This window comes from Boleophthalmus pectinirostris, unplaced genomic scaffold, assembly GCF_026225935.1.
Source record: "Boleophthalmus pectinirostris isolate CB_2022bp ecotype Guang Dong unplaced genomic scaffold, ASM2622593v1 HiC_scaffold_23, whole genome shotgun sequence".
In the NCBI taxonomy this organism is placed as follows: Eukaryota; Metazoa; Chordata; class Actinopteri; order Gobiiformes; family Gobiidae; genus Boleophthalmus; species Boleophthalmus pectinirostris.
The window spans coordinates 34,010,477-34,032,096 of record NW_026571207.1 but is presented as its reverse complement, the minus strand read 5'-3'; the positions used below and the strand labels follow the sequence as shown (position 1 = coordinate 34,032,096).

Sequence of the window (21,620 nt, the reverse complement as noted above, 5' to 3'; positions counted from 1 at the left end):
CAATTAAAGGAGCTGTTGTCAGTGAAACAGTAACATAAAATTACAGCTTCGGTTTACATGGTTTTTAATTTATTTATTTTAATTTATTTATTTATTTGGTTATTTGTTTATTTATTTAATTCATGATAAAAAGACATTAAGAGTGTCACAACATCAAACATACAAGTAACCACAATTGAATAAATGTAAAGTAGAGCTTTATTTAATGCCAGACTGTGGAGCATTCCAGGCTGAGCTTTGGCGTATCCATAGAAACAAGCAGGTGACCGACCCCCAAACAAAAGGTTACACAGTGCACCTTTGGGAGTTGTTGTTTTTCTTATCTTCAGTGTAGAAAGATGTATTTTCATTTCTTTTTAAGTACAAAAAGTTCATTGGCAGATCATTTCAGTCAAGTGAAATTTACTCAAATCGTGATCAAAATTTCTTCATTCAAGTCATCTTAACGTGGTTGGATTTGAGTTTTTGCAGTTCACAGTCTGTTTCATTTTTCCTTCAGCCTCTCCCTCCCCTGGTGCAGACTCCTCAGATCTGACCAGGACTGGAGCAGGAGGAGGCCGGGCACGAGGACCCAGATGCCGTTGAAGAAGACCAGGTAGACCCACAGGTGTAACCAGGAAGAGGCTTGGTTCAGGTTAGGAGAGCCCTGCAGCCAGTCGGGAGCGAAGGTCATCCAGCCCCCGTACAGCTCACACACACACAGCGAGATCTGCACGAAGTGTCTGCAACAAATCCAACACATTTAAAGACGCACTGTGGGAAGTTTTGTTTCGTTTTGTTTTGGATGATCTGCTACCTGCTTGTCTCCATAAAGATGTTGTTGCTTTGCCTGGAATGTTCCCTTTTACAGCAACTTGTCTTTTTTTAATCTATTGAATTATATGTGTTTTTACTCCTAAAAATACCTTGGAAAAATGCATTCTTCCTGTGCACAGACTTGCCTCTCCACAGTTCTGACCTGTAACTTGGCCTAGTTAGTCACCTTCTCTAATGTGATGCATAAGTTACTGTCAAACTGTGGAACATTCTCAGCAAAGGAATAGCATCTCCATACACTAGGAGGTGGCAAACCACCCACTGAAATGTAACATAATGCATGTGATCATTGTCAGTTTGTCATGACCACATTTGTCAGTGATTAAAAAAAAGTCAGTGATGGAAAAAAGTTATAAATTGTAATAAATAATTTTTGAAGTGTCACAACAGCAGAAAAATCAAACTTTAGTTACATCCAGACAGAGATCACAGACATCTTCCCTCCACAAATGCACTAAGATCTTCCCTCTACACATTTTCACAAACAAAAAAGTCTGTATTTTCACAAATATAGGCTGAAGTAAATCTGTCGGCGTCGCCATGTTTGTTTTGGTGCATTTGAGGTTTTGCCTTTGGCTTCCAAACACACCTCTGTGCCGCGACGTGATTGGTCTGACTGAGACTCTCTCCCGTTGCTTTGTGAACTCACAAACTCCATGTGAACTCCATCTTGCTGTGCATGCCCCATAACAGCACTGTTGGGCAAGTTACTTTAAAACTGTAGTGCACTATTTATGACTTATCACTGAGTGCGTATACATGCACATCAATAACCCGGTTATGATCAGGTTTTTGAGTATCCCGATTTCTTGATGGTGCATGTATACGCAGTAACCCGGTTTCAGTAACCCGGTTATGGCAGTATCCCGGTTATTAGAAACCGGGTTACTGTAGCTGGGTTATTCCGATAGTAACCGGGATACTTGTGGCATGTAAACGCAGTATCCCGGTTACTGCAACATAAAGTGGAGTGCGCATGCGTCCAAAAGACACTTTCCAGCCTTTCACCACAACAGTAGTCACATAAATAAATTGACCAACATAAATAAAGTGACCAAACGAGTGAAATGACTGTAAAATAAAGAGCTGCGCTAAACCTGCACACGTACAATCTGCACTCGTACGACCTGCACTCGTGTGACGCTGAAAAGCTAAAACATGAACTATCTCCTATACTCTATATGCACGGAACACACTTACCATCATTAGCGCCTCTTCTGTCACAGAAATAACACACATAATCCACAGAGTCGTGTCATTTAGTCCAAAAGAAACTGATCGCATCAGCGGCACAAGGAGCGAGTTGTTTTTATCGCCGCTAACAGTTTATGCTAATTAGCCAAACGGTCTTAAGTTTCATTTCTGTAAAACATAAACACATGTGATCACAGCTGAATTATCTGATCAAACGGGCTGATGTAGCTCTATAGTGTTTATGGTTTATATGTTGTAAAGTTGAGTTTATTTATGCAGAAGATTTTAATGAAGAATCTGCACAGTGGATTGTGGGAGATCTCGTAGCTCCTTAGCTTCTTATGCTAAAGGAGCTCACGGTTTGTATTTTTTCCTGGTTTATGAAATTGATTTAAGTTAATTTTTGTGCCTGCCTGCGCATTTGTAAGATTATGTCAAGAAACCGGGATACTCCATTTGATCATGTACACGCGAATATGAGTGTCCCGGTTTCTCAGTGCGCATGTATACGCAGTAACCCGAATACTGATATAACCGGGATATGGCTAATAACTGGGTTATTGATGTGCATGTATACGCACTCACTGTCATTTCAAAGTAATTTGTTACAATACAATATTACTGCATTTAAAATGTAAAACATTACATTACTAATGCAGGATTTTTAAGTTACTCTCACCAAAATAACTGAATAACTGAATATGGACTGAACCAGGACTAAACCAGGTCTAAACAAGGACTAAACCAGGTCTAAACAAGGACTAAACCAGGATTAAACCAGGACTGAACCAGGTCTTAACCAGGTCTAAACCAGGACTGAACCAGGTCTAAACCAGGACTAATCTTGGTCTAGAACTTGGAATCTAGGACCACCCCTGAGAGAACCCCAAGCCCATGGAGCAGGGTGTTTTCAATGCATGATCGGGCTGCTGCGGTTCACCCCGTAGAGCGCAGAGTTCTGCCTTGGTCCTTTCGCTCGCGGTCACCTGACGGTCTACGCGGGCGCATCTCCAGCGTTTCACCGCTGCTGATGTCGTGGTGATTTTAATGAATTTGTATGAAGAAAACCCCACCACTTCAATCCAGGTTAAAAAAGCATTGTAACGCACGTTACTGACATTTGTACTGAGTAAAATATTACTATTTTTCCCCTGTAATGCCGTAACATTACTGTGTTACAGCAAAAAGCAACGCATGACAGTAATTTGTTACTTTTATAACACGTTACTCCCAACACTGCATAACAGTAGCTCTAACCCTGAATGATACAAACCTGTAGTGTTTGTTGTGGACCACAGCGTAGATGAGAGCCACACCCAGAGCAGAGCAGAGCCCCACAGTGAGCAGCTCCACAGACACTATCCCCGGGTCTGACACCAGCCAGCGCCTGTCTGCTTTACCATACTCCTGCCCTGGACACAAGAGAGAGACGAACCAACAGGCACGTTCAGATGAGCCGACAGACCTCTATCAGAAGACACAGGACACAGCAGTACTGAACTCAAGTCTATTTTTATGAGAAATATTCTTAAATTAAATCCACAAACTTCATCATACTGACAAGTGCAGGAAATAAGAAGATTTTAAAGAGGGGGGACCTCATCTGCCTGAAGAGTAATCTAATGTTTGAGTAATCTAGCGATCTCTCCCGGGCCCTCTTCAAACCCTCCTTACGTTTAGCTATTGGATCCTGTACAAAGCTCCGCCCACAAGCCTACGTCACCCACGCTCCTGCACGACAGTTCTGCATAAATTGATGAAATATACAAAAGCATGAAGCAAAACTGTACACAAAAACAAACCTGACGGGACGTGCAGTAGTTTCATTACACTGATTGTGTTGTGATAGTGCTCTGAAGGGGGAGTGACTTAGCGTGTAGAGCAAAGGGAAGGAGGATATTTTTCAAAATAATAAAAACTAACAGGGCAATTAATACTTCATATAAGTAAAATACCCCCTGTTTAACATAGTCCAAGTGACCTTCTGTGAGATGAGACAGGAGCCAATGTTCCTGTTTTGATCAAATTGCATTTTTATGAGAAATTCACAAACGTTTTAACCTTGTAGTCCGCCTTATTCAGGAAGTACCCACAGGCGCCATCATTAATTACACCCGTCCACATTATGACTTTGCACAGTGCAGCTGATCTTGACAGTAAATAAGTTCTGTATAGACGACAAAGCCGTTTTTAAGCCTCACAGAGACAGGGTGCATTGTTAGCGTTTATTTTACACAGATCAGCCCACTTTATATCAATTTTTTCCAACCCCCACTGCATTAAAACACTGCAGGTAAAAGCTGAAATCCACAGTCTGTTATTTTCACCCTCACAACAAAAAGAGTTGTAGAAAGTGCTGGTAAAAATCACTGTGGTGAATAATGAGGGTTTTTGGAATGTAAGACCGAGGATTCACTTTGGATCCATGCAAAGTGTTGAACCAGTGAACCAAAATGAAGCAGGTTTTGAAAGAGTCAAAATCTAATACGGCTCTTTTAAGTCGGGTTTAGTTGAGTTGGATGAAGTTGATTTTCTCTGTGAGCTGGACTTACAGAGCTGAGCCAGAGGTCCTTCAGACGTCTCCACAGAGCCACGTAAAGACATCCACACAAAGGGCCCCTCCTGAAACACAACACAGCAACTGATGAAGAGTAAAGCTCCACTGTGGGACTTTTATGGTCAGGATGTTTGTCGGATAGAGATTAGGGGTGTGCAAAAATATCGATATATCGTATTGTTTAATGTGAAGATACAGTATCGATATCGTGGACTGCTGTATCAAGATATTGCTGAGAGTACTTTTAAAAAAAAAGTATATTTTACTAAATTATTTTGTGTAAGAGCTACGATTGTGTTGACATTTTCGCTGTTTTGAGTAAATTGGGTGTTTTTCATTCATTTGATTTCGCCTTTGTTCGTCATTGAACCTTATTGAATCATTATTGAATCGTATTGAATTGAAAGTGCACTGTATCGAAAAGAGTATCGTATTGTGGCCTATGTATCAAGATATATATCGTATCGACAACTTCTTAACGATACCCAGCCCTAGCAGATACATAGGCCGCCTTGCTTCTGTCAGTCTGCCCCAGAACAGCTGTGGCTACAAGAGGCTCTATTCACACTTAAGCCACAAACCAGAAAGACATTTGGAAAGATGCGTTTACCACTTCCGGTGTACTTACCAACACTGAGCTCACCGACTGACAGTGATCAAACCCACTGAAGTAACTGTGATCAGTGGTAAAATGAAGACTCCAGACGTATGTGCTGTTTGGAATCACCTGGAATTTGGTGCCTCATCTCTTTTAATCACATGTACCAAGTGCACTCAGAGTTGTACGTCAGTGGGGAAATGATGAAAACTGAGCCTGGGAAGTTGTAATTGCATCTTTCCAAACATCTTCCTGGTTTGTGATGTAAGCATGAATAGAGCCTATAGTATCTTACCACCACCAGGTCTGAAGTGAATGAATAATGCTCTGTAAAGCATCTTTGAGTGTCCAGAAAAGCGCTGTATAAAACTGATGCATTATTATTGTTATTAAGAGTATTTTTTGGTATATTTTGTTAAATTATTTTGTTACAGAGCTACAGTTTTGTTATTTGTTCAGAGGAAGGCAAGTCATTTATGAAGCACACTTGACATTTTCACTGTTTTGATTGAGTCAAATGTTTGTGTTTCACATGAACTTTGCAAACTTTAACAAAGACTTTTAGAATCACAGCCATGATTTAGCCTTTAAGTTTTATTGAACCGTATCGAATCAATTTGAAACATCGTCCGATTTGATCGATTTGAAATATCGTACCGTTGTATTGAACCAAAAGTGCATTGTATTGAGGTATGTATCGGCTCGTGACCTATGTATCCAGATATGTATCATATCATGGCCTATGTGTCAAGGTATGTATAGTGTCGTGGCCTATGTATCGAGATATGTATCATATGTGGCCTATGTATCGAGGTATGTATCGTATCGTGACCCATGTATCGAGGTATGTATCGTGGCCTATGTATCGAGGTATGTATCGTATCGTGACCCATGTATCAAGGTATGTATCGTATCGTGGCCTATGTATCGAGGTATGTATCGTATCGTGACCCATGTATCGAGGTATGTATCGTATCGTGACCCATGTATCAAGGTATGTATCGTATCGTGACCCATGTATCAAGGTATGTATCGTATCGTGGCCTATGTATCGAGGTATGTATCGTATCGTGACCCATGTATCAAGGTATGTATCGTATCGTGACCCATGTATCAAGGTATGTATCGTATCGTGGCCTATGTATCGAGGTATGTATCGTATCGTGACCCATGTATCGAGGTATGTATCGTATCGTGACCCATGTATCGAGGTATGTATCGTAACCCATGTATCGAGGTATGTGTCGTATTGTGGCCCATGTATCGAGGTATGTATCGTATCGTGACCCATGTATCAAGGTATGTCTTGTATCGTGGCCTATGTATCGAGGTATGTATCGTATCGTGACCCATGTATCGAGGTATGTATCGTAACCCATGTATCGAGGTATGTATCATATCGTGGCCCATGTATCGAGGTGTGTATCGTATCGTACCCATGTTACTTTGTGGTGACATCACGCTCGGGGTGTTCTACATGTATCTCTATGGTGGAATGCTCAGCAGTTACCGAACATTGTCAAGTCAGTCAGAAAACTCCAGAGAAAATAGAAAATGGATTTAGAGAGCACATTTTCAGGAGTCTGTGATCAACTCGAACATTCACCCCAACCCCAGGGAATATTGAGGACGCCAGCAGATCAACAAATCAAAAGTCAAAAGCGCAAAAGTCGTTTTAAAAGCCTGAATAGCGTGTAGTGTATAAGATTTCTGCGCTACAAATTTTATTACCAAGGTGATGTGGACAATGACGTCATAGAAGAGCCAGGTCAGCACCCACTGGTCGATCGTGGAGCTCTTCCCTCCCACGCGACGCATCATCAGATAGGCCGCCACCCCCTGGAACGCGCAGGCCAATAGGGAGACAGCGGAGACCATGGAGAAGGCGGGCTCATTCATATCCATCTTTCTAAAAAATATATATTAGTAACTAGACAATAACAATGCAGGTTATTCCAGTTCAGTAAAATGTTAAAATTGCCTATACCTCTTTCTATGCGCTTAAAACTTTGTAAATCTACCTTAAACTGTTTCTAAAATGGAAAGCAACGTCTCTAGTCAACTCTCCTCAAAGCTAAAATCTGAACTGAAGCGCTGCAGTCCTGTGATCCCGCCCCCTTCCCTCCTCCTGCGTTCTGATTGGCCCCAAAACCAAACAGACCACTCTAATCCCGCCCTCAGCCTCTCCTCCTCGACTCTGATTGGTCCCCTGGCATTTTTTTTCACAGTTTGATTTCGGGTCAAACTTCATATAACAGTGAGAGTGAAAGAAGAAGGGAGAGGAGTCCGCAGACTTCAGAACAGTGCACAGTGTCATTCGATACGCCCCATGTTAAATAACAGAGCCGCAGACCTGGAGCCAAACTGACCCGGACTTGAGTTTTGTTTCATTCACACATGTTTGAGTGACTCTTTATTATTACTTTGTTTACATCTCCAAAGCTCCAAATGCTCTGTTCCACCTTGTGACGTCATGAAGCAGTAGTTTTCAAGTTTACAGCTGCGTTTTTACGGAATTAATTTTGAGTCAAACAGTTCACTTTTAAAACATCAAGCAAACAATTATAAACCAAAATACCAAAAAAAATAAATAAATCTAACAAAAAATAAATTAAATTAAATATCTGAGATCACAATGAAATTATTTGTGTAATTGTGTAAAATATTAGTCGTTGCCTCTTTAATTTTTGATCCTCGTCTTTCTCAGTTTAGTTTGATGCATTTTTGTTTTTTTTTTTTGTTTTTTTTTTGGTTATGATTCCAGCTCTCTCTTTTGTGCTTTCATTCCCATTGGTTAATTTATGTTGATGTATCCAAAGAGGCAAAGACAGATATTTTAAACAATTACACAAATAATTTGATTGCAAATTTATTTATTGTATTTTATTTTACACTTTCGTTAGATTTTTTTTTTTTTGGTATTTTTATTTGGTATTATTTTGACTTATTTTTTTTATAATTTATATTTTGCTTGATGTTTTAAAGCATTTTTTGTACTATTTGACTCAAAATTTATTCCATACATTTTACATTAAATCAGAACACAGGTACATTAAAAAAAGTGCAATATTGACCCTTTAACACTGCACACATTATCAGTGGTTAGCAGTGTTTTTCTACACACCAAAATCTCTTTATTGTCTCATTTCTGGACATTAATTAAAGTATGTAACTTTCTGGAGGGTTCATGTGTGAAATAGAAAACTACAATGACAAAGACAGAACAGTAAAAGAGTTGAGTTGCAGACTGATGTTGCTTAATACATGTCCACAGACTGGTAGTGTTTGCACTCTCTGTTAAATCATTAATGAATCAGTGGCTGTTGTTCAGACGTGGGACTCGCAAGTCGTTACTTGGACTCGAGTCAGACTTGAGTCACTATTTTTAGAACTTGAGGGCCTGTTTACATGAGAACACTTGTGGGTAAGAACGACTAAAATATTTTATGGTAAGTGCCTTTCATTTAAACGGTGATGGCATTTTTGGGGCTTAAAAACACAAAAACCTGAGATCACCCTCCAGAGTGGAAAAGTTGAATAGGCTCTGCCATAGCGTTTCCGTCTACACTTCCCAAGACACAAAACTCTGGTCAGATCTGCTCAGGTCGTGTACATGTTTACGTCACAGACAGCACCACCTAGAGACCTAGTCACCTGGCATGTGGACACAATCGAATTACACACTTTTTTGTGTCACTGTATGTGCGCAGATTTCCTCCCGAAAACGCCCATCTAAATGCAGAATGAAAAGTGAAGACGCGACGCCACTTTTGCGTCTTTTGTTCAGACAGTCATCATATAAAAGTAGCCTGAGTCTTGACTTGATAAAATGGAGTAAGACTTGGGACTCGGCTTGGACTTGAGACTTGTGACTTGAAAAGACTTGATGCTTCTCCTAAAAAATAGAAAATACTTTTCTCTTTTCAGTTTATAAATGAGGTGCTTGATTTTACTGGAACAAAACTCATCAAATGTACTACAGTAATATACAGTACAATACAAACGTAAAACATAGGGGACTACAAAGAATATGATCCTTCCATTTTAGAGACTACATGACAAAATAACTGGACTTTTTAGATCTGAATTCTTGACCGTAATGATTCACCCTAAGATCTTGTCAAGATATTTAAAAAGGAAAACTCTGCATTTCTACAACTCTTATATAAATACTCATATATAAATATACCATGACTTTTTAAGTGCATTTTAGTTAGTTTACTCATCTTGGACTTGCCTGTATTTGACTTGGGACTTGACTTGGACTTGAGGTCAAAGACTTGAGACTTACTTGAGACTTGCAGAACAACGACTTGATCCCACTTCTGCTGTTGTTACATGAGCTCAAAAAATTGGATAATAATCACATTTTGAGTTACAAGACTATGAAATGAAACAGCAAAAACATCTGCTGCCTTTCTGACCATGGTCTGTCTGATAACTCACTCATCAGAGCTTGAGGTCTGCATGTCATATAAGGTCACAGTATGTCACTTTTTTTTGCCAAAGCTAAAATAAAAAGAATGATGTTTCTGTATGGATGCTTTGATTACTTTAAAAACAGCTTTAGGACAGGTCAATCCTCTGGAAATGAACGTTTGTGTTTCCGCATTGTTATTATTAGACTCTATTCATTGCGGCGCGTCGGTTGTGTTATTAGTTGAAATAATGAGCTTACGTGTCCACTCTGCTCTGCTTCAGTGTGTTTAAAGTTTAAAGCCGCTCATGATTGACAGGAACATGGACCAGTTAAATGGCAGCTAAAATTAATATTGTTACAAAATATAAAATGTTGCAATAAAGTTTTTGGGTTTAGACCAGGTTCGATAACTGTGAATTCACCTTTATTTAATAGTAAAGCACAATAATCAATAGGGAAATCTGTCTCTTGGTTCCATCTGAGAGTATGACGTCATTGCATTCAAGAATCTGAAAACCACCAATAGTTCAGAGAGATTCGGACACACAGATCTCTACTTTTGGTTATGTGGCTCTTGCGTCTGAGTGAAAAAAAAAAAGTCTAAAGGCTAAACTCTAATAAGACTTGATTTCTGTCGTTAATAATGATCAGATCAGACTGGCACGAGTGTTTACGGACTCATAATAATCGCACATGTTTTCGTAACGTTGGATTTCATGTAAACAGATCAGATTATTTGATTTTTGTCGAAGATGATGAAATTCTCGATCTTGTACCAGCTTGGCAAAGACCTCAGAGACTAAGCAGGACCAGGCTTGGTTAATACTTGGATGGGTCGTTGTGTCCTGAGGCAATGCACTTCACCCGCATTGCCTAGTATAAAAGTGGAGTGTGTGTGAGTGATGGAGGTGGTCAGGGGGACCGATGGGGCAGATTTGCAGCCACGCTTCAATCAGTCTGCCTCAGGGTGAGTGAATAATGCTCTGTAAAGCTTCTTTGTGACATGCTTTGTCTCTGAAAACTGCTATATAAACAGTGTTGGGCAGTAACAGATTACATGAACCGGAGTTACGTAATCAGAGTACAAATTATGAGTAACTGTATTCAGTTAGTTACTGTTTCCATGAGTGGTAATTGGATTACAGTTACTTTGTTGAAATAAATGGATTACACAGCGGTATTTTCCTGTTTTTACATTTTGGGCTAAACCAGGACTAAAAGCAGGACTAAACCAGGTCTAAACCAGGACTAAACTAGGACTAAACCAGGTCTAAACCAGGACTAAACCAGGACTGAACCAGGACTAAACCAGGACTAAACCAGGTCTAAACCAGGTCTAAACCAGGACTAAACCAGGACTGAACCAGGACTAAACCAGGACTAAACCAGGTCTAAACCAGGACTGAACCAGGACTAAACCAGGACTAAACCAGGTCTAAACCAGGACTAAACAGGACTAAACCAGGACTAAACCAGGACTAAACCAGGACTAAACCAGGACTAAACCAGGACTAAACCAGGACTAAACCAAGACCACGCTGTGCAGACCATCTCTCCTCTTCTATCAATAATATTTTTAATATGGTTAAGGAAAGTCTGGACTTTTCATTGTCTTTTAGCAAACAAAACTTCTTATGTGAAGGTATCCTAATCGTTGCTTCTCTACAGCAAATCAAGTAATCCAAAGTATTCAGATTATGTTACTCACTTTAAGTAATTTAATGGATTATGTTACAAACTACATTTTGGGGTATGTAATCTGTAATCTGTAGGGGAATACATTTTAAAAGTCACCTTCCCAACACTGTATATAAATTAGGGTGACCATATTTCCATTTGTGAAAACCCGGACACCTTGCCGTGGGTGGGAGGTGGGGCCTCGACATTGAGCTACAGTTTTCCCTCGCTATATTGCGGTTCACTTTTTGCGTTCTGGCTGTTTCGCAGATTTTTTTTCTTTTCCTTTTTTTCCATCAGATTTGCATGTTTTTTTGTTTTTGTTTTTTTTTACACACGGGTGGGTCAGGACTAAACCAGGTCTAAACCAGGACTAATCTTGGACTTAAGAGAGAGAACCCCGAGCAGTTTGTCCGCAAAGCGCGATCGGGCAATTGCTGCACTTACCTCCGTGAGGCGGGGAGCTGAGCCGGTTCTTTCTCCTGCGGTCACCTCCGAGCCCACCCCGACAGTGAGTCCTGTTTCAGTTCTGGTTTAGTCCTGTTTCAGTTCTGGTTTAGTCCTGTTTCAGTTCTGGTTTAGTCTGGTTTAGTCCTGGTTTAGTCCTGGTTTACTCTTGTTTTAGTGCTAGTTCACTCCTGGTTTAGGCCTCCTCTTCAGTCCTGGATTCAGTCTTAGGTTAGTCCTGGGTTAGTCCTGGTTTAGTCTTAGTTCAGTCCATGGCGTAGGCAGCGCAAAACTTTGATATAATCTCGGGTTAACGGGCGGGTGCAGTATTGTACTGCACATGTGCGGTGTTGTACTGCGTGTCTCCAAAAATGGACCTGTGAGGGACTCTGCGCTGTCAGCTCCACTACGGAATAAATTAATCTTCAATTCGTTACATAAAGAAGGAGGAAAATAACATAAGGACGACAGCAGCAATACGTTTTAAGAAGGATGTAAAAAGGGTTGTACCTGTCCTGTCTGAGAAAAGTGTATAAAGTTTGTGCTGAGGGGTTTTACAGACTTAAAACAGATATAATAATTGTAAAATATAAAGTTGACTACTTCGCAGATTTCTCCTATTATGGGTTATTTTTAGAACGTAACCCCCGTGATAAACAAGGGACACTGTACTCTCACCTTACAACCTGTGCACATGGTCTCACACTTGTCCCGACCGGGATGGAAAACAGAGAATTTCTTGTCCAAGTCATTGTTAAATGTGCATTTGCTTTTGGGCATGTTGCAGACTGACTGACTGTTTGTGTCTGCTCACTCCTTTTGAGTCACAGACGCTACGAGAGACGCTCAGTTTAATGTCCACAATGAACAGAAATGAAAACCTGGACATTTGCATCACTTAAAAAAAAAAAAAAAAAAAAACCTGGACGCCCAGGACAGGACGCAAAATACGGACATGTCCGGGGAAACACGGACGTTTGGTCACTTTAATATAAATAAAAACTTACTCACTTCTAACAGCTGGAGCTAAGGATAAGGTAATGCGAGCACCAGAATGGTTTATTTAGTCATCTTTTATTCAGAGTCAGGATCTAGATTCAGGAGAGCCATAAACCACAGCTTCTCTCTGCTTCATTCTCAAGTGTTCTGTTCAGATAAACATCTGTCTCTGGTGTTTTCCTGACTCTCCCAGTGCATTGTGGTCTATATTGATCGGTATATTGACCAGTGCTGGACACTACTTTTTAAGGTGCATTGTGAGAAATTTTGATCGCATTACTTTTTTACTCACTTGACATTTATTTGGACACCCCTAAAAATGGCACGAGTGCACTAAGGACGAAATAGTGTGCACATTCAGACACAGCCTTAGTTTGATTTCAGAAATTCCTTTTTTAGGGCCCAAAAGGAGGACATGTCCGATAAAACAAGGACGTCTTGTAACTCTATAAGTGTGACAGAAAGTACAAAGGAGGCTGAGGTAAAAAGCTAGGATAAGGATATCCACTCCATAAATGCTCGGCATTTTGTCCAGGGGCAGGAGTCTCAACCATGGCAACGCACTTTTCCAATTCAGTTTCCAATTCATCCATGCTGCTGAAAAACACATGCACCATTTTCCCCCAGACATGCTCATTAAAATTTTTGTCAGTATATTTTTTTTCACAATCAGGTTTCGGTTGGTGTTAGGATCAGGGTTAGGTTTAAGAACAAGTATTGTATTTTTCAGACTATAAATCGCTCCGGAGTATAAATCACACCAACCAAAAAATGCGTAATGAAGAAGAAAAAACATATATAAGTCACACTTTTTTGGGGAAATGTATTTTATAAAATCAGAGACCAGGAACCGACATTTCATCTTGAAAGGCAAGTTCTAGTAATAACAAGAATAGAATAAAGAACAACAGACTGAATAGACGTTAATATGTTAACAGAACATATGAACAATTATTCAGATAATTAGAGCATAAACAACAGAACAGAACAAGTTTATCAAACTCTCCATTAGGGATGGGCATTCGATGAAATTTTCTTAATCGATCGTCGGGAGAATTAATGATCAATTATCGATTAATCATTAATATTTTTATATTAAAATGATCATCATTATTATTACTATCTGCACTACTAATCTGCATAAATAAATTCAACTTTACGACATATAAACCATAACGACTCTAGAGCCACATCAGCCCGTTTGACATTATAATGTGTTTAATTCAGTTTTGTTCAACTCTCACAGAAACAAAACTTAAAACCACATCACTAATTTGCATAAACTAAGCGAAGATAAAACTACAGCTCTTGTGTCGCTGATGTGGTTCAATTTCTGTTGGATTAAAAGACATGACTCAGTGGAAAACAGATTTGTGTTTGTCAAAACCAGGACACCGTACGGGGGGAGGGAGGTGGGGCCTCGTCATCGACATTGAGCGACTCTCACCTGGCAAAACTTTTCCCACTGGACACTGAAACATATGTGCTGCTTTGTTCACTGTGCACATGGACTCACACTTGTCCCGACCGGAACAGAAAGTGTTGAATTTCTTGTACAAGTCATCATTAAATATGCATTTGTGCTTCGGTACGTTACAGACTGACCCACTGTTTGTGTCTCGCTCCTTCTGAGTGCAGAGACACATGTACAGACCTGTTTGGTCACACTACACACAGCAACCTACATTCGATTTGTCGAATAAAATTAACATAATTGATGAAATTCTTAATGATCAATTATCGATTAATCGACTAATCATGCCCATCTCTACTCTCCATCTCGCTCCAAATCACTAAATCCATTGAATTCTTTATCCTTTGTGTCACTTCTGAGCAACTCTGCTCAACTTCGGTTGTCACTGAAGTCCAGGCTTTCATCCATTGATTTCCAGGAAAGTTGCATGGCGCACTCGCCCGGTTACTGTGAAGCTGTGTTCTCCATTCCCACTTTCTGCCAGTCCCTCCCAAGTTTCTCACTCACTCCAAACTTTCTTTCTGTTGCTTGATTACCGTTTTCTGCTGCATATTTCACTACTTGCAGCAGGACAGCGGCTTTTTCTGCAGGAGACATGTGCAGAAAACTGACACACAATTCTCAGAGCCTCTCACGGCTGTCAGTCTGAAAATTTTAATGCATAAGTCACGCTATAAGTATAAGTCACAGGAAACACCCAAACCATGAAATAAGTGCCACTTAAAGTCCAAAAAATATAGTACATTTAGGGTTTAGGACAAGTCTGCTAACAGGGCTTTGACAAAACTGAGCTGTAATTTTTAGACAAAAGAAATGATAAATAAATAAAAAGCAACAGTTAAGTGTATTTAACAGATCACAAAAAAATACAGACAATATCTCTAAACTCTTTGATTTGATGATATTAGCTAATAATAATAATTTAAAAAACAGCAAGCAGCAGTTCGTTCGTTAGTTTTGACTGACATGGATCGCTAAGGCCCATTGCTGGACAAAATGCCAAGAATTCACCCTGGTAAAACTATATTATTCTAGATGATTACTACATTATTTACATATTTGATTCAGTTTTTGGTTAAACATGCACTTTTGAAAGGTATCTGTGTCTTGCTTGGTGAATAAAGAACAAAAACAAAGGTAGGAATCAGCTGTGAAATGTGCGGTTGGACCTGGAATCACTTAACAGCTCTATAGATCTACGTATATATTTAGTTTTATTAGCTCTGCCTGAGTTAAAAATAGCCTCTCGAGACCTGCGGCTGTGTCAGTGCTGCTGTGTTGTGCAGAATAATAACACACTGTAAGTTCACCAAGTGTTACTGCCTTCAGGCTCGCTGTACTAAAGCAGCTTCAGCCTGTCACTGTAAAAACGTATGGACAGGAAAATGGAAGTGATTTGAGTGGATGGAGTTTGCGCGCTGATCTGAGTGTTTCTGACAAGTTAAGATCCATGTATTGATTTACAATGACTACATTATTTGTCATGCGTCCACTTTAGAATAGAGTTTTTTTGTTGGCTGTCGATGAAAATGTCTCATCGGATTAAGTCTTAAAAGGCACTGTACCCATAAACTGTAGAAAGAAGTGGACTAAGCGAGTATGACATTCATTTATTTATTTGTATGTCACATTTTTATATTTGTATTTTGTATTTGGATATTTATAAATGCATGCATACCTATATATGTCATTTTTATTTGTATACATCTTCAGGAGACAAATCTTGCGCTGAACCTATCAGGGATGGGCATTCGAAAAAATTTTCTTTATCGATCGTCAAGAGAATTAACGATCGATTAATGATTAACGTTTTTATATAAAAATGTATCATCATTATTATTACTATCTGCACTACTAATCTGCATAAATAAATTCAACTTTTCGACATATAAACCATAACCACTCTAGAGCCACATCAGCTGTTTGACATTATAATGTGTTTAATGCAGATTTGTGCAAGTCTCACTGAAACAAAACTTAAAACCACATGACTAATTTGCATAAACTAAGCAAAGATTTAAAAAAAAAAAACAGCTCTTGTGCGCTGATGCGACACGACTCAGTGGAATACAGGTTAGTGTGACCATATTTGCATTTGTCAAAACCAGGACACCGTACGGGGGGAGGGAGGTGGGGCCTCGTCATCGACATTGAGCGACTCTCACCTGGGAAAACTTTTTCCCACTGGACACTGAAACATATGTGCTGCTTTATACACTGTGCACATGGACTCACACTTGTCCCGAACACAACGGAAAGGAATTTCTTGTACAAGTCATCGTTAAATACGCATTTGTGTGACTGTCTACTCCAGGGGTGGGCAAACTTTTTGACAAATGGGCCACAAAGGGTTTTAAAATTTGATGGAAGGGCCGGACCAGGGACCATGGATGGAGTTTTTGGTTATCTATCTCATAAGGGAAAAAAATAATTGATTATCATTACAAAGTCATTACAAAGCCTTACAAAAAAATAACTGTTTTTGAAGTCCCACGGTATTATTATTTATTGAAATGACTTTTAAAACACTGAAAATTATTATTCTAATTATTAATATTCAAGTTCAGCGGGCCGGATTAAAAAGAGTAACAGGCTGCATATGGCCCCCGGGCCACCCCTGGTCTACTCGCTCCTTCTAAGTGCAGAGAGCTACATGTACGGACCCCTGTTTGTCCCCAGACACAGACGTTTGTTCACTCTACACTACGCACAGCAACCTACATTCGGTTGGTCGATTAAAATGAACGTAATCGATGAAATTAATGATCAACACACTGAACAAAACTAATGTTATGGTCATGAATAAAATATAAATAATAAGTAATTTGTTAATAAGGAACTTGTTCACTCATTGCCTGACACTAAACCAGGTCTAAAAAAAAAGAGGGATTTAGCCCAAAATGAAAAAACAGAAAAATACCGCTGTGTAATCCATTTATTTCAACAAAGTAACTGTAATCCAATTACCACTCAGTGAAACAGTAACTGTAACTGAATACAGTTACTCATAATTAGATTGATTGGATTACATAACTCCGGTACATGTAATCTGTTACTCCCAACACTGGTTATGGATGACACTAGCTCAAAGTACTTTAAGTCTCAAACAGTACATTTTACTGTAATGAAAGGCTCAGTACATTTTTGCTGCTCTCTTGGACTTTTGTGAATGAGCAGAGAATTAGTCACTGCACATACACTCCCTCTGTGTCCCTGGACCTTTGAGTCTGTGTTTGACCTCAGTAATGTCGCTCCCCTCTCCCACACACTCCCCATTCATAAAACACGCGCACAGAATCTAAACAAACACTACGAAGCTGCATGTCCACAGCTCAGGGTAACACTTCTGTCATATGGAGGTCAGGGGGGTATGGAACGCCATGGGAGATAAACTGGTTTCACTGCTGTGGACTTGTTTCCAGATCTCAGTAGACGCTGGATTAAAGAGGAGATTGAGATCCAGAAACAGGCTGTAAACTAGACAGTAAACACGGCCGGGGGGGCAGCTTTCAAGGACTTGTGATGATGTCCTGGAGAAGTCAGACTGCAGGTGATGTTATTCCCCGAAACCAGGTGCAATGACGATGAAGAAGAAAGAAGAAGAAGAAAAATGCAGCTGAAATATGTCGAGGTACACAACCAGTCAAAAGTTTGGACACATTTTCATTTATTGTCTTCATTTCCAAGATTATTTACACTGCAAATTCTTACTGAAGGCATCAAAACTATGACTGAACACTAGGGCTGGGTATCATTAAAAAGTGGCCGATACGATACATAACTTGATACACAGGCCACGATATGATCCTGTACAGTGAGCTTTCGATTCGATACGATATGATATATTTCAAATAGATTTTATACCGTTCAATAAAAAAACAATGGCTAAATCATGGCTGTGATCCTAAAAGTGTTTGTTAAACCACGTCTTGTCCAAAGTGAATATGAAACAAAGACATTTTAATCATCAAGACAGTGAATATATCAAATGTGTCGCATAAACGAGTTTCCTTCCATTGAACAAACAACAAAACTGTAGCTGTAACAAAATCATTTAACAAAATATGCCAAAAACTCCTCTTGGTGATATATCGATACATCAGCCCACGATATCGATACTGTATCATTACATTAACCCATCCCAGTGGCGGAACGTGCATTTCACACCTAGTCCTTCAGTAGTGCTCCGTCTGAAACAATCCACTCCTCAATAACTATTTTATGGTTATAAAACCATCTTATTCTACAGATACACAGTATAAAGAGCCGTGGAGATTCTGTGCACAGAGAAGAAGTGAGGAGCGCTGGAGTGCTAAACCAGGATTAAACCAGAACTAAACCAGGACTGACCCAAAGGTGCACCTGCGTAGACTGTCAGGTGACTGCGGACGAAAGGACCACGCCAGGGGCTGCGGCTCCGTGCTCCACGTGGGGCTAAGTGCAGCTGTTGCCCGATCGTGCTTTGTGGACACTCTCTCTCTCACTCTCTCTCGCTCTCTGAAGTCCAACATTAGTCCTGGTGTAGTCCTGGTTTAGACCTGGTGTAGTCCTGGTTTAGACCTGGTGTAGTCCTGGTTTAGACCTGGTTTAGTCCTGGTTTAGACCTGGTGTAGTCCTGGTTTAGACCTGGTTTAGTCCTGGTTTAGACCTGGTTTAGTCCTGGTTTAGACCTGGTGTAGTCCTGGTTTAGACCTGGTGTAGTCCTGGTTTAGACCTGGTTTAGTCCTGGTTCCGCTACAGATGCAGTTTGCTGCTTTGGCTGGTTCTTTCTGTCCAATCACGGGTCTGAATCCGGTGATGTTGTCGTTTGTTGCTAAAGATCCTGGTGACACCAACTCAAAATCTGATTGGTTGAAGCAACAGTTTCATGGACATTTATTTAGTGTTTGGAGGCCTGCAGAACAGATTATGAAGGCCTCCGGCACGTTCTTTGACTTTGACTTTGCCTAGCAACAAGTGACGGCTGAAATGTGATTGGTCAAATGCTTTAATAGGAAAATCCATGTGTGGAAGCAGCACAAGCATCAGAAAAGCTCTTAAAGGAAGCAGACAGAACATTTAGAATTATTTAAGTCAGTCTGTAATTCAGATATTTTTTAGGCCAGCAGACCAGCCCCACCACTGACCGATACGATACATATTTTTTTACTGAACACATGTGGAATGTAGTAAACAAAACACTGAACACTTGAACCCTGTGTGATGTGGGACTTGAACCTGATTTGCACTCTTGGCATTTCTTCACCGCACATCTGTGACGTGGAAACCATTTCAGGAGATGTCTCCGTGAAGCTCATTGAGAGAAGGCCCAGGGTTTGCATGCTGACATTTTGGTGACTTTTATATATACAGCTCTTTTCCACCTTCAGGGCACTCAAGGCTCTTTACATCAAGGAACCACTCACCCAATCACACACACATCAGAGTACGCAGACACGGGGGCGAGGGGGGTTAAGTGTCTTGCCCAAGGACACAACAACAGCATTCATCTGTGGGAGCTGGAATCGCACCGCCAACCTGTGGGTCAGTGGATCTGCCCGCTCTTGTTCAGATCGGGATTTGAACCGCCAAAAACACACTATCAACCGAACTTTGAGGATTTATCTTGCATCATATATTTGCTGTCTTCTGTTTTTAAAATATAGAAATTAAAGGGGAAAAAAGTGAATGAAAGGGTCCAAACTTTGACTCGTAGTGTGTACAACCAGGCCCGTCGACAGAAATTTGGGGGCCCCGGGCACAACACCTCACCCTCTGCAAAAAGTTTGGCCAAAATGTAAGATATAAACACTTAAATCTATCAGGAAATGACATAAAAGAAGTGAAATTATCTGTCCATGGAGCAAGATCATTTTACTTGACAAGTTATCTTCAAATAAATGACCTCTAGACCAGAATGAATCAGTCTCAGAATTAGTAAGTAGATAAAAAAATTGAAAAGCAGATGAATAACCTGATAGAAGTTTTAAAATTTTGGCCAGATCAGAGAAATTTGCAGTGCATGGCCCCCGCTAATATAAATGAATAGAAAGTGGGTAAAATGCCAATAAGACCCTGGGGCCCACGACAACAACTGTCTACTGCCCTGTGTACAGACAGTGTTGGGAGTAACAGATTACATGTACCAGAGTTACGTAATCAGAGTACAAATTATGAGTAACTGTATTCGGTTACAGTTACTGTTTCATTGAGTAGTAATTGGATTACAGTTACTTTGTTGAAACAGATGGATTACACGGCGGTATTTTCCTGTTTTCACATTTTGGGCTATTCCCTTTTTTTTTTTTTTTTGTTGGTAATTCCACTCATTGCCGGACTAAACCAGGACTAAACCAGGTCTAAAACCAGGTCCAAACCTGGTCTAAACCTGGTTTAAACCAGGTCTAAAACCAGGTCTAATCTAGGTCTAAACCAGGACTAAACCCAGACTAAAACCAGGTCTAAACCAGGACTAAACCCAGACTAAAACCAGGTCTAAACCAGGACTAAACCCAGATTAAAACCAGGTCTAAACCAGGACTAAACCCAGACTAAAACCAGGTCTAAACCAGGACTAAACCAGGTCTAAACCAGGACTAAACCCAGACTAAAACCAGGTCTAAACCAAGTCCAAACCAGGTCTAAACCAAGTCTAAACCAGGTCTAAACCAGGACTAAACTAAGACTAAACCAGGACTAAACCAGATCTAAACCAAGTCCAAACCAGGTCTAAACCAGGTCTAAACCAGGACTAAACCAGGTCTAAACCAAGTCCAAACCAAGTCCAAACCAGGTCTAAACCAGGACTAAACCAGGTCTAAACCAGGACTAAACTAAGACTAAACCAGGACTAAACCAGGTCTAAACCAAGACTAAACCAGGACTAAACCAGGTCTAAACAGGACTAAACCAGGTCTAAAACAGGATTTAACAGGACTAAACCATGCTGTGTGGACCGTGTCTCCTCCTCTTCTATCAATAATATTTTTAATAAAGTCTGGGCTTTTCATTTTCTTTTAGCAGAAAAAACATTTTATGTGAAGATTTCCTCGTCTTTGCTTCTCGACAACAAATCAAGTAATCCAAAGTATTCAGATTACGTTACTCACTTTAAATAATTTAATGGATTCTGTTACAAACTACATTTTGGGGTATGTAATCTGTAATCTGTAGGGGAATACATTTTATAAGTAACCTTCCCAACACTGTATATAACACTGTGTACAACAAACACACACTAGTTTGTCAAAAAGAACTTTCATTTGGACGTTTCTCCCCAAATCTGTCGGTTTCCTCCCCGTCTCTGGTCTGACGTCTTTTCCGTGAGGAGAGGGCGAGCGCGGTGAGTGGGCTTTAATATGAAGAGCTAATGCCAGAGAATGTCAGGTGCAGCTCCGAGTCTGTGAAGGATCAGGTTCATATAAAACTGTCTGAGGAAACCACGCGCCTGTCTGCTCAC

At 40.1% G+C, this 21,620-nt stretch overlaps 1 protein-coding gene across 2 annotated transcripts; it reads right to left on the bottom strand.

The window, feature by feature from the left end:
• Positions 1–214: 214 nt before the first annotated feature.
• ebpl (EBP like) lies at positions 215–7,239 on the bottom strand. Of its 2 annotated transcripts, none has more exons than XM_020925472.2 (5): positions 7,153–7,239; positions 6,897–7,074; positions 4,563–4,632; positions 3,284–3,422; positions 215–722 (listed from the first exon to the last, which is right to left on the bottom strand). In XM_020925472.2, the coding sequence occupies exons 2-5, from the start codon at positions 7,068–7,070 to the stop codon at positions 485–487; spliced, it is 621 nt and encodes a 206-aa protein (XP_020781131.2). In that variant the 5' UTR covers positions 7,071–7,074; positions 7,153–7,239; the 3' UTR covers positions 215–484. The 2 variants fall into 2 exon arrangements, with proteins under 2 accessions (XP_020781131.2, XP_055015639.1); XM_055159664.1 differs by having other exon boundaries at positions 6,897–7,070; positions 7,153–7,233.
• Positions 7,240–21,620: the final 14,381 nt, after the last annotated feature.

What these genes read in the sequence shown, in the direction of transcription:
- ebpl (XM_020925472.2), bottom strand. Translation starts at nt 7,070, where the DNA reads ATGGATATGAATGAGCCCGCCTTCTCCATGGTCTCCGCTGTCTCCCTA. An exon ending in TCATTGTCCACATCACCTTG is followed by an intron (nt 4,633 to 6,896) that starts GTAATAAAATTT and finishes GTTGTGTTTCAG; the next exon opens with GAGGGGCCCTTTGTGTGGAT. An exon ending in GTCCACAACAAACACTACAG is followed by an intron (nt 723 to 3,283) that starts GTTTGTATCATT and finishes GATTTGTTGCAG; the next exon opens with ACACTTCGTGCAGATCTCGC.